The sequence below is a fragment of the Erigeron canadensis genome, chromosome 9 (genome assembly GCF_010389155.1).
Source record: "Erigeron canadensis isolate Cc75 chromosome 9, C_canadensis_v1, whole genome shotgun sequence".
NCBI lineage: Eukaryota > Viridiplantae > Streptophyta > Magnoliopsida > Asterales > Asteraceae > Erigeron > Erigeron canadensis.
In genome coordinates, this window is record NC_057769.1 from 8,035,552 (window position 1) to 8,047,025 (window position 11,474).

An 11,474-nucleotide genomic window follows, 5' to 3' on the forward strand; every position below is an offset into this window, starting at 1 on the left:
AGATGATCTTTTATCATATACCATTAACCAATTTTCTCACCAATCTTTTATGCATGTTTCTCTTTTTTTTTGGAACGGCAGATATATGCTTACACACCTCATTCTCTTAACAAAAAACGTTGAACATGTACTATTTTGTAAGGCTAAGGCATTCTCTTTAAAACGGATAATTGTTTTAGAAGCATATGTAGAAACAAGAAAAACATCTAAGAGAGTAAGAGGTACTATTTTGTAAGAATGACCCGCTTTAAACAAACAGTAACAAATTCGGAGTTTTTCTTGTTTTCACATATGTTTCCGAAACCATTAATTTTCTCACCAATCTTTCCGAAACCATTAACTTTCCTTATATTTAGATGGCGGCTGCTGGCAATCAAGGAAGAGATTTGACGGAAGAAAGCGGCTCTCAAGAATGGAAACAGATTCTTAATCGAAAACAAAAACAACCCAATCGATCTGTTGGAGGCTCTAACGACGTGCGTGATTATAAGTTTCGAAATCCTAGATCTAATCCCAATATTTTGGATCGTATGTCAATGTCTTTCTATCTGACTAACTTCCCACATAGCATCACGTCCAAAGATATGTGGGATAAGTGCTCGAATCGGAGGCGGGCAGGCGTTTTGGTTTTGTCAGATTCATAAAGGTGGGAGACGCAGAAGGTCTTTTGGCTAGCTTAAGATCGATGTGGTTTTGCGAAATACAAAGTTTTTGCAGATATTGTTAAGTACAATCGCAGCTTTACTACTCGCAAAGTAAATCCCAGTGTTGGTTATGCAAATGCCCCCATGAATGGGGATACTTCGGGTCAAAATGGCAGCATAAAAAACACCCGGAAGACATACAAGGAGGTGCGAAAAGTACTTCTGATATGCCTTGCTTGCATCGTAGAGTAGTCAAGGTCTCAGGTACGACATCAGATCCTAATGCCTTAAAGCCCACTGCCTTATTATTAAAAGTTATAGATGCGACTAAGATCCCTAGTGTTAAGCAATGGTTCTGTTTGGAAAGTTTTATGGACATTTGTATTTATTATGTTGGTGGTCGTTGGATTCATGTGACCTTTGCAACAGTAGAAGCCAAAGATTTGTTTTTAGCCAAATGTTTTAAAGTCTAGGTTTGGTGCTATTAAATTACCGTCCAAAGGTTTTGTCCCGGATGAACGTATGGTTTGGGTCGATTTAGTTGGCATCCCTACAGGGGCTTGGAAAGAACAGGCTGTCAAGGATATCATTGAACCGTGGGGGTCATGTATTTTCTTTGCATGTGATTGGGAGAAAGCAGCTTCAGTGGTTAAAGTGTGTATTCTCTCAAAGTTCTCTAAATTTATATTTGAAGAGCTTTCGGTTTCATTAGATGAAATTTCTTATGACATTTGGCTTAAAGAATGCGCTAGCTGGGAACCTAAAATTTTCAATCCTATGACAGCCTCAACGGACTCTGATGAAGAGTCTAATGAGGATGGTTTGGCTTCATCCGATGACTATTTTGATGATGGCAATTCTTTCTCGGATTCATCGGGTCATAGCGAGCATATTGATCTTAATATTTGTCGGGATAACTCAAATGTTTCTGATTCAATCCAGGAGATTGCTACTGATGGAAATGTGCCACAATGGGGTGGATAAAGAGGTTGTTAACGTAGAGACAAACACTCTCCCGATCCCGGAGGTTGATACTGAAGTAAAGTGCCACAATGTTGTTGCTAACAAGGCTGTCCATGAGGTTGATAATGCGGATACAAATGCCTCCCTAGATTGTAAAATCCCCTCAGATGATGTGGAGGGTTGTCTAGGTAACAAAGGTAATTTTCAAAAAGCTGATTCAGGTAACTTACAAGATTCCCAACAGGATGACTGTATTAACAATAATGTCGAGGCTCTTGAGGATACTTTTTATATTAATGGTACCATTGAGCAAGATACTTCAGCTCAAAAGCGTGATGTACATGCTAAATCTTCTTCTCCAGCAACTCAAACCCATGTTGCTGAACCTATTATATCTAGTTCTGATTCGTCGGTAGCCCCTGGTCTCATTAAAGGCAGGTTTTCAAATCCGTATCCCCTCATCTTGGTGAAGATGCAGCAGACGATAAGGTACAGGACTCTTTCAATGGATCGTCAACCCATTCGACACATTCTTCTATTAATATGGATGAAGTCATAGACGCGGGTGATTGTATGGGTTACAAAGTGCTTAAACCACCTAAAACGTTTGCAAATGTTGTGTATGGGATGAGTGACGATAAAGGTTTCCAATGAATGTCTTATCAATAAATATGGGGGGAACAGGGTGCGAAGATAAAAGGAAAGCTCTACAACGTATCTTGGCTAGGAAACGTGTGAATTTCGTATCTATACAAGAAACTAAAATGGCTAAAGCTGATAGTTTCAGGATTAAGAGTCTTTGGGGGAATTATGATTATGATTTTGCTGAATCTTTGGCTTTGGGAAGGTCAGGTGGTCTGCTTTCTATTTGGGATCTGGATTCCCTTAAAAAAGAAGATAGTATGATTTTTGACCGCTTCATTGTTGTGAAAGGAACGTGGGTTGCTTCTAATGTCAGTTGTCATATGATTAATTTGTACGCGCCCCAAAATGAAAATGAAAAGGTTAAGCTTTGGTCTAAGATCTTGGCATTTATGGACTCAAATAGTGGTAATTTACTTATTTGTGGTGATTTTAACTCTGTTCGTGGCAGAGACGATAGGATGGGCACCTTATTCTCCAGTGTCAATGCTTCTAATTTCAATTTGTTTATTACAACGGGGAACTTGATTGACATTCCTATGGGCAGACACAAATACACGAGAATATCTAGAGATGGTTTAAAAGCGAGTCGTCTTGATCGTTTTCTTGTTAACCATTCTTTTGCCGATAGTTTTCCGAATGTTATTTTGGAAGCTTTGGATGATATTATCTCTGATCATAGACCTCTTTTACTGATGCAAAGATCGATGGATTATGGTCCGACCCCGTTTAAGCTATATAATTCTTGGATGATGGATGCTGATTTCGACATGATCCTTAATGATTCATGGGTGAATGTTGACGGCAGTCCAATACAAAGTGCGTTTGTAACTTTTAAAGATAAACTCAAGAAGTTAAAAAATAATCTAAAGACCTGGAGAAAGTCATTAAAGAACGTGGCTGGCTTGGATGATATTACAGCGGACAGCTATTATTGATCACAAAATTAGTAATCAAGGTGGTTCTGATGAGCTTTCTGCTCAAAGAATCCAGTTGTTGCATAAGCTTCACGAATTATCCCATTGACAAAATAGTGATCTGAAGCAAAAGGCGAGAATAAAATGGGAGTTTGCCAAATTGGTTGGGTTACAGAGGTGTTAGGTTGGGGTGTGTTGTTGGAGTTTGCCAAATTGGTTGGTGGTGTGGTGTGAGGATTTGAAACTGGAGTAGATAACTGTGATTGGGGCTCGGTTGCAGGATTGATGTCAGAATTTTCAGGACGAGTATTTTGAGTTTGTGGGAGTTTGTTGTCAAGGTTGTGAAAGGGAATAGGGGATGCATTTATACGAAAAGACAAATTGGTGTTGTTTTGTAATAGTGGGTCGATGTTATGGGAGAAACGATTGTGGAAAGAAAAGGAATTAGTAGAAGAATTTAGGTTAGATTTTGTGCCTGGGGAGTTTTGGATGGGGGGTGAGGATTGCCTTTGTCGTTTTCTGGACAAGGGGGTGGCCATATGGGGCTGTTGGCACGTAGGTGAAGGAGATGTCGGTGGCGTTGCACGGTTGGGTCCAAATTCAGAGGTCGATTTTGCCCCATTAAAATTAAGAAAAGCCTTATGTGCTTTTGTCAGAGGATGTAATGTGATTAAAATTGGGGAGAGGGTTGATAGTTGGCGAGTGATTGGGTGAATTTACGGAACGTTATTTCCCATCAAAATATGATTGATCAATTGCCATATTTATATCCCTATTAAAATTAGGATTACCTTTTGCAGTCTCATCAGGGAACTTCTCATGGTGACTGGTCGAATCGGACAAAAAAGGAGGGGTCCAGTCTTGTGGGTACTCCACAATCCTTGTCACAAAAGTCGTCTTCTTCCAAGTAACTTGAATCATTTTTATCAGACCTCATGTTAAAACATGATAACGTGTTAATTTCATACAAATGCAATCAATTGATAAATATGAGTTAATGGACCAAGATCAAGCAATTGCAATAACATACTCCGTATTAGACTAGAACAGTGCCGATAAATCCGTTTAGCTTCATTTTTTTAGTTCGAAACACCAACAAAAAACACAATCATTAATAGCCGGATATACAAAACACTATTTTAAAGCAAATATTTCCGGTATCTAACATGCTCGAAGTGTGATTCATCCTACCAAGGCTTGCAGCAATAGAGTCTTTCATAAGGCGGAAACAAACATTGCATGCCCGGTTATCTTGGACACCCTAATTGCTGTTACACAAAAAAATAATAATAATAAAAACAAAAAAATAGTTGCAATACTAGTATTAGAAAGAAAACGAAGAAGGGGAGAAAAGCATGCTTACTCTCAAGAAAATAACCACTCTCTGGGAAATATTCAATCACTGCTACATTCTCAACCTCAACAAAACAAACCACTTTCAAGTGAAACTGCAAAACCAAAACAAATACTTGAAAAAACATAAATAAATATTAAGGAATAAGCTTTGTGAGTAATAAAGTACCAAGTCAGCAAGAGCTTGATAAAATTCTGTTGCTCCCCATGCTTTTGGATTCATCATCCCTTCCAAGTAATCATCCATATATTCCCCTGGTTTAAGTACGCAAAGCTTCTCATATTCATCGAATCGAGATGTCATCCATGTAACAATGAGTTTTCGTGCTAGCTGATCATAGTTTTCATAACTCTTCCAAAGTCACTAGTCATATCTCGTGGTTTGTTTCTATATGAAAACTATGATCAGCTAGCACGAGAACTCATTGTTACATGGATGACATCTCGATTCGATGAATATGAGAAGCTTTGCGTACTTAAACCAGGGGAATATATGGATGATTACTTGGAAGGGATGATGAATCCAAAAGCATGGGAAGCAACAGGATTTTATCAATCAAGCTCTTGCTGACTTGGTACTTTATTACTCACAAAGCTTATTCCTTAATATTTATTTGTGTTTTTTCAAGTATTTGTTTTGGTTTTGCAGTTTCACTTGAAAGTGGTTTGTTTTGTTGAGGATGAGAATGTAGCAATGATTGAATATTTCCCAGAGAGTGGTTATTTTCTTGAGAGTAAGATTCGGTGTTGAGATTCGCAGGAATATTTACCACGGGGGTACCTTCACCCCCCACCATGTCTCTACACAACTCAACGACCTTTGTTGCATCATCGAGTCCCACCTGCAACATTATATGGGAAATATCCTTGGGTGGAGGGGCAGCTGCAACCAAAAAAGAATATGACTGAGTACTAAGTAGGTGGAACTAAAATCACTAACAAGATAAATAATAAAAAAATCAACGAACTTGTTAACGCGGTATTCCAGATATTCAAAGTCTCTGAAGAGGCTATCAGCCATATATCTGGTTCATACACAAAAAACACGTATATACATAAGCAAAAATAATATGTAGTATTCTTCCCCGGTCTTTACACGAAAAAGAACCTGATAATGGTGAGAAAACTTAAGAACCTGATAATGGTGAGAAAACTTACTAGTAAATGATTGGGCATTTAAACCCGTTGGAGAAAAGACATTAACCTCGTCTACATCAACACGAATAAGGTAGAATGTCACCCGAAAGAGATTAGCGCACTCTTGGATGATAAACGGCCATATATTTAGGCAACTCTGATTATACTGAATCGCGTTCTTATATTCAGACACAAAGGTAACATCCTCTCCAGCATTCTTCAAGGTATCAATATCTATCCCCAGTTTGGACGTGAGGCACATGCGGATCATATCATACTCATCTTCCGTATAAACTATAGATTTTGATACTACCCTAAAAAGGGTGTGATCATCATCGATGACATTTGAAGCATCAACTGATAACCCGTTGTGAAAGATATTTAATCTGTTTAACAAATTTAAAAACAAAAGATTAACTAGGACTAAAGAAACTTTATTCATGACTATTAAGTGAGGCCAAGTATCAACTATTAGGTGATACTAAATTGGCAGACCAATTAACAACAAACCCAATCTGAGGCGGAGTGTGGTACACTGATACTGACTTCTCAGGCCCATTATATATAATATAACAATCCTACTTTAAACTTGTACAGTGGCAGCTTGGTTAGCTTTGAAAGAGCTTAGTTAGATTCTCGTAGGCTTCTTTGGGCTTTGTACCCACTTATATATTTTTAACTATTAATATTAATTAAGTAACCTAAAATCTATCACAATACGTACGTGGCCTTCCACGGCTATATCTTCAATAGATAAAAACAATCCCTTTCAAGGTCACTGCTGTGAGTTTATATATATCACCAAACAACTAACATACTACATGTCTTCTAAAATATCACTTTCAGGGAAACTTTAAGAAGCTCTTCAGCAACTATTTTATAAGGTAATCATTAATTTAATATTTTCTTTTTCATCTCTTAGGCTGCTAACTAAGGACCTTGGCGCCTCATCCATCCGGTAGCAGCTACACCTAACCTAAATTGACTGCAGCTAAGAGACTATCTACTGAAGACCAGGTGATCTATCTTTATGATCCTTTGATATATATACATCAATCCACACAACATGCTTCTAATAAGTTACTAACTGAAATTTACTTTTTTGCAGGCCCAACAGAACAACCAAAACTGGAGAAGGCATAAATAAAAACAAATATCTCTTTTGCAAGGTTTACCATACCATCTTGTACATATAACCAGCGTATAACGAAGCCCTTTTGGAAAGGCAATGAAGGTAAACCTTTTTGTTGCTAGCACTTGTAGTGCTTGAAGCACTGTAGTCGAAAGAAAAGTAATCTTTTTGTATGTATTAGTTAACTGAGGTTGATGTAACAAACATATGATGACAACTGAATTGTATCAGTAACCTTATCAATATCTCGGTTTTCACTAACATATTCTGGGTTATGACTATAGTATGTGCACAAACTACTTAATTAAAGTCTACTTCTAAACCTTGCATTATACCAGGAATATCATCAAAGGAATCCTCTTTACATTAGACAAGCATATGTATCAACTACATAAGCATGTGCCTCGATCCCGCAGCAACGCGCAGGGAAGTATCACTAGTTTACGATAATTTTGATTTCACTATATAAAAAAAGCCTTCAAAAGTAGAAAATGCAAGTGTCTCTTCTTCGGGTATAATAAAAAAATCATTTCAGCAAGATTTAACGCTGATATATTGCTTATTTGTTAAATTTTGACATGATTATGTCGGGTTGGCTTAACATAACGTTGTTTAAAGAAAAATCCAAATACAATATCATTTTGTAAAGTGCATTAGTAGTAGTTTGTATACACAGAACACAAAATTTAATGTTCCGCTCGCCACATAAGATTAATTAGCAGAAACACATCAAACACCAATTATGAAATTTTAGAAGGCATAGATGGGCATTGTAAGGGTGCAAGAAACATTTGTAATTACAAAAGGGAATTTATTAGGTCTGAATAAACGTTATTCATCTCACCATCTAACATGCTAGAAGTAAAATCTCCTCTTCTAAGGGAAAAATTGTTAATCTCAAAGCAAGAAGAGTTATTATTTCCATAATATGAGCTCTCTAGTCAAATCAAAAGAATTAATTATAGATCTTATGAGTGTTCCCCTAGCCACATAAGATTAATGAACAAAAACACATCAAACACCAATTATGTAATTTTAAATATGGGCATTGTAAGGGTGCAAGAAACATTTATAATTACAAAAGGGCTTTATTCATCTCATCATCTAACATGCTGGAAATTATGCCTATTGCATCCCACACCCCACCTTTTTCATCCCATCACATATTTTAGTTTGGGCTATTAAAAATAAGAAATCACCTGCTTGAAAATCTCTCATCGGGAGTGGAACATGGAACACGCGTAGCCAGTTTTAATCTATCTAGGGCTTCTTTCAAGATCAAGCGCTCATTAGCATCTTCCCGGCTTTTCATGAAGAGATCTAAAAACGTATCCCTCCACTTCTCCATGAATAAGCCCAGATGGGATCTTTGTGGGTTAGTATGTAGGATAGACTATAAAAGTGTTATTTGAAGAATTTTAGCCCTAAAACTCCAACTTGGGTTATTACCAGTTACATGGGCTTAACAAATTGGGGGTTTTCTTTTATTCCTGCATAATTTTCTAATAAAAATATTTCACATAAAAATAAAAATATATAATGTATGTATGAAAACATACATATTTCATATTTATTAAATATATCAACTTTTTTAAATGATTTTATTATCCTATATATATATCTTTAATACGGATTAAACATTTATTAGTGATATATTCACTATATTAAACTAGCACGTTACTCGTGCAATGCGGCGGTGGTTATGGCGGCGACGGTGTGGTGGTGGAGGCGACTGTTGGTGATAGAGGCGACGTGGAGTGATGTAGAGAATTGATAATGTAAAGGAATACTGGAAATATTTTAAAAATTAAAGAACTCATAGTATAATTAAACCATTAAGGGCATTTTAGACAATTTTTATCATGTAACTTTCAACAATGGGGGGTTATTTTCTTTATAATATCTATACTATATTATAAAGCAGATCTTCCCCTATTTACATTTTAAGTTTCAACATTTACTTTCCCAAAATGCTCATATATCAATTCTATATTGACATAACACTCTTTCTCTCTCCTCAAATATCAACCAATCATTTTTTTTCTTTCTCCTCCATATATCATTTCTTCCTCCAATTCATTCAAAATCTTTTATCTCAAAAACCGTACATCGATAAATTATAAAAATTATATGGGTGTTCTTAAAATTTAATGATCTTTCATTTGAGATGTCATTCGATATACTTTCAACGAATTTTTAAATCCGAGGGCGGAGCCCGTACGGTTAAGGCATTTGGCTATCACACTATATGACCTATCACCCACACCATCTCACCGCCGCAATGCGCGGATACTTGCTCTCGTAGTATATAAGTATAGATAGTATTTATAGAAAAATTAAAATTATCTTCTTAGCAAAGTGTATCGTATCGAAACGATATGTACCTTATCGTATCGAACCGAGCCAAAACCTTGTCTCACACTAACCAAGGCGTTACTTTTTTTTTTGAGACTTGTAAGTGTAATCTAGAGGGGGGTGAATAGATTATACCAAATTTTAACTTCTTTTTGAAAGATTATTTGTAAAATATCAATTCAATCCTTTGTTTGTGCAAGATATAATCTCAACAACAATTATATAGCAAATATGATTAAAATGAAAAGCAAGAGTAAGAAAGATATCACCAAATCAAGAGACACTACGATATATAGTGGTTCAGGCGAATGTTAACGAATTCGCCGTAATCCACTCCCCGATTCACGAATCGAGAGTTTGTAGCACTAGTCTCTCCAAACCCGGTGAAGAATCCAAAATTACACCAAGTATTCTAACCACTAGAATACACCAAACTCTTGACACTTCAAGAGATGAACACACAATCTCTAACCACTAGAGATATCAATGAAGATGAAATGCAGAGACTAATCACGTTTTTTAGGTCCTGTTCGTGGTGATTATTATACTACGACTGCTATGGATCTTCAACAGGTTTATAATATTTATTCCGATAGTTTCCAACTATTGATGGACATAAAGTATATATATTTTATACATTTCTACTATAATATTAGAGTAAAAGTGATTGGCTCTCTATGTTAAAGTCTTATAACTTGTAAATACACACTAGCATATTTAATTTCACCATAGGTTCATCACTTCATTTTTCATATAGTTTTGAATAGTTTTTGTATTCGGGCAGAACCTTTGACTCATGCTCTCTACTGGAAGGCAAGCATACAAAAATAATTAATGATAATTTCGCTTATGCCATACCGAACCACTACCTAAACCAATTCCTGTCCCAAAATCAAAACCGATACCGGTACGCTACTGGTTTGGTTTCAATATATCGGATTTTTCGCTCATCCCAAGTGTGCTTTGTAATCTAAGTTGGTGGTGGTGGTGGACAGCTTAGTTTTCTTGGAATCGGGTCGTTATTGTGGTGGTGGTGGAAGTGATTGCAAGATTTAAGTGTACATTGTTGTTGGGTTTTTTTGGCTTGTTTTTTGGTGGTGGTGTAAGTTATGTTGAAGGCTTTTTTTTGGGTCAGTTAGGCTTTTTGTAAAGCCATGTAAAGCTAGGTTATTAGTTTTTAATTATTAAGTTCACTTTGATTAACTCAACACTAATAAACAAATTAATTTAAAAGCATTAAGCCACTAATCCATTGATCAAAAAAAATCTAATCAAATAATTACCTGAAATTAAAATTAATCGTAAGTTACAACCTAAACTCGAAGGTATTCTATAAACATCAGATCTTAAATTTGTAGTCTAATCACATTTCCAGCCGTTTTAGACCTATTATGTAGATCTATAATACAAATATCCTAGAATTTCTATTAAAATCTTAATCTTCATATAACCATTCCTACAGTTTAAATCAACAACGGCAAACTAGTCTATCTATGTAGATCGATTTCGCACTCCTAATCTATATATATATTTTTTCGTTTAGATATAAGATTGGAAATTTGGACCTACAAAGTTGTCATTAGAAGTGGTACTCAACTTGAAAGTCAAACAATACTTTGTTAGATTTCATTAAAAATATTACAAATGTATATATGTAATATAATTACACTTTTACATGTATATATGATTAAACGTTAAAGGATGTAATGTATTTTAGATTGGAGAATATAGAAAATAAAACCATAAAAGGCCCTTTCGAAACAATATTAAAAAGAACACTAAAAATAAAAGATATATAATTTATAATAATATACGAGAAACATACCACATATATAGAAAAAATAAGAAGGATCGGAATCGGAGAGACAGATGCATTGCCCAAAAGAGGAAAAAGCTGCAGAGGGGTTGCAGAACAGGGTACATATCATGTCAACCCTAGCTACAAAGCCTACAACTACATTAAATGCATACAATTCGATAAATACATTATTAGTCCCTTTTGTATTGCGTTTCACTTTAATGCCCCCCACTCTTCGGTAAATACATTATTAATCCTTCTCTTGTTTTTTGTTTTTCCTTTCCTTCTTCTAACGTTCCACTTTAATTGTATACTTCTCATTCATCCCATCTTGATTTTATTAGACTAACGAGGTGGATCAGAGCGGTCCGACGGCGACGGCATCCCCAATTGTATGCGTTCATAGACTAGGTAAAAAAAAGCCACAAACTTTTTTAACAAAACATGTAATATTCATTTGGTTCAAAGTAAAACAAATTGATAAAAAGAATAAAGTTATCCAACTTATATATTATTTTTTCCAAAGTGTTATC

The 11,474-nt window shown here is 35.7% G+C and overlaps 2 protein-coding genes across 4 annotated transcripts; one reads left to right on the top strand and one right to left on the bottom strand.

Annotated features, from left to right (window-relative positions):
• The first annotated feature begins 2,278 nt into the window (after positions 1–2,278).
• On the top strand, positions 2,279–3,187 carry LOC122583137. The gene has a single exon (XM_043755570.1). It carries the CDS (start codon positions 2,279–2,281, stop codon positions 3,185–3,187), a length of 909 nt encoding a protein of 302 aa, XP_043611505.1.
• A 995-nt stretch (positions 3,188–4,182) lies between these two features.
• LOC122582839 lies at positions 4,183–11,071 on the bottom strand. Of its 3 annotated transcripts, none has more exons than XM_043755275.1 (5): positions 7,988–8,181; positions 5,678–6,042; positions 5,488–5,544; positions 5,290–5,402; positions 4,183–4,434 (listed from the first exon to the last, which is right to left on the bottom strand). In XM_043755275.1, the coding sequence occupies exons 1-5, from the start codon at positions 8,134–8,136 to the stop codon at positions 4,414–4,416; spliced, it is 705 nt and encodes a 234-aa protein (XP_043611210.1). In that variant the 5' UTR covers positions 8,137–8,181; the 3' UTR covers positions 4,183–4,413. The 3 variants fall into 3 exon arrangements, with proteins under 3 accessions (XP_043611210.1, XP_043611209.1, XP_043611211.1); XM_043755274.1 differs by lacking the exon at positions 4,183–4,434 and adding an exon at positions 10,969–11,071 and having other exon boundaries at positions 4,899–5,402; positions 7,988–8,127; XM_043755276.1 differs by lacking the exons at positions 4,183–4,434; positions 7,988–8,181 and adding an exon at positions 10,969–11,071 and having other exon boundaries at positions 4,903–5,402.
• Positions 11,072–11,474: the final 403 nt, after the last annotated feature.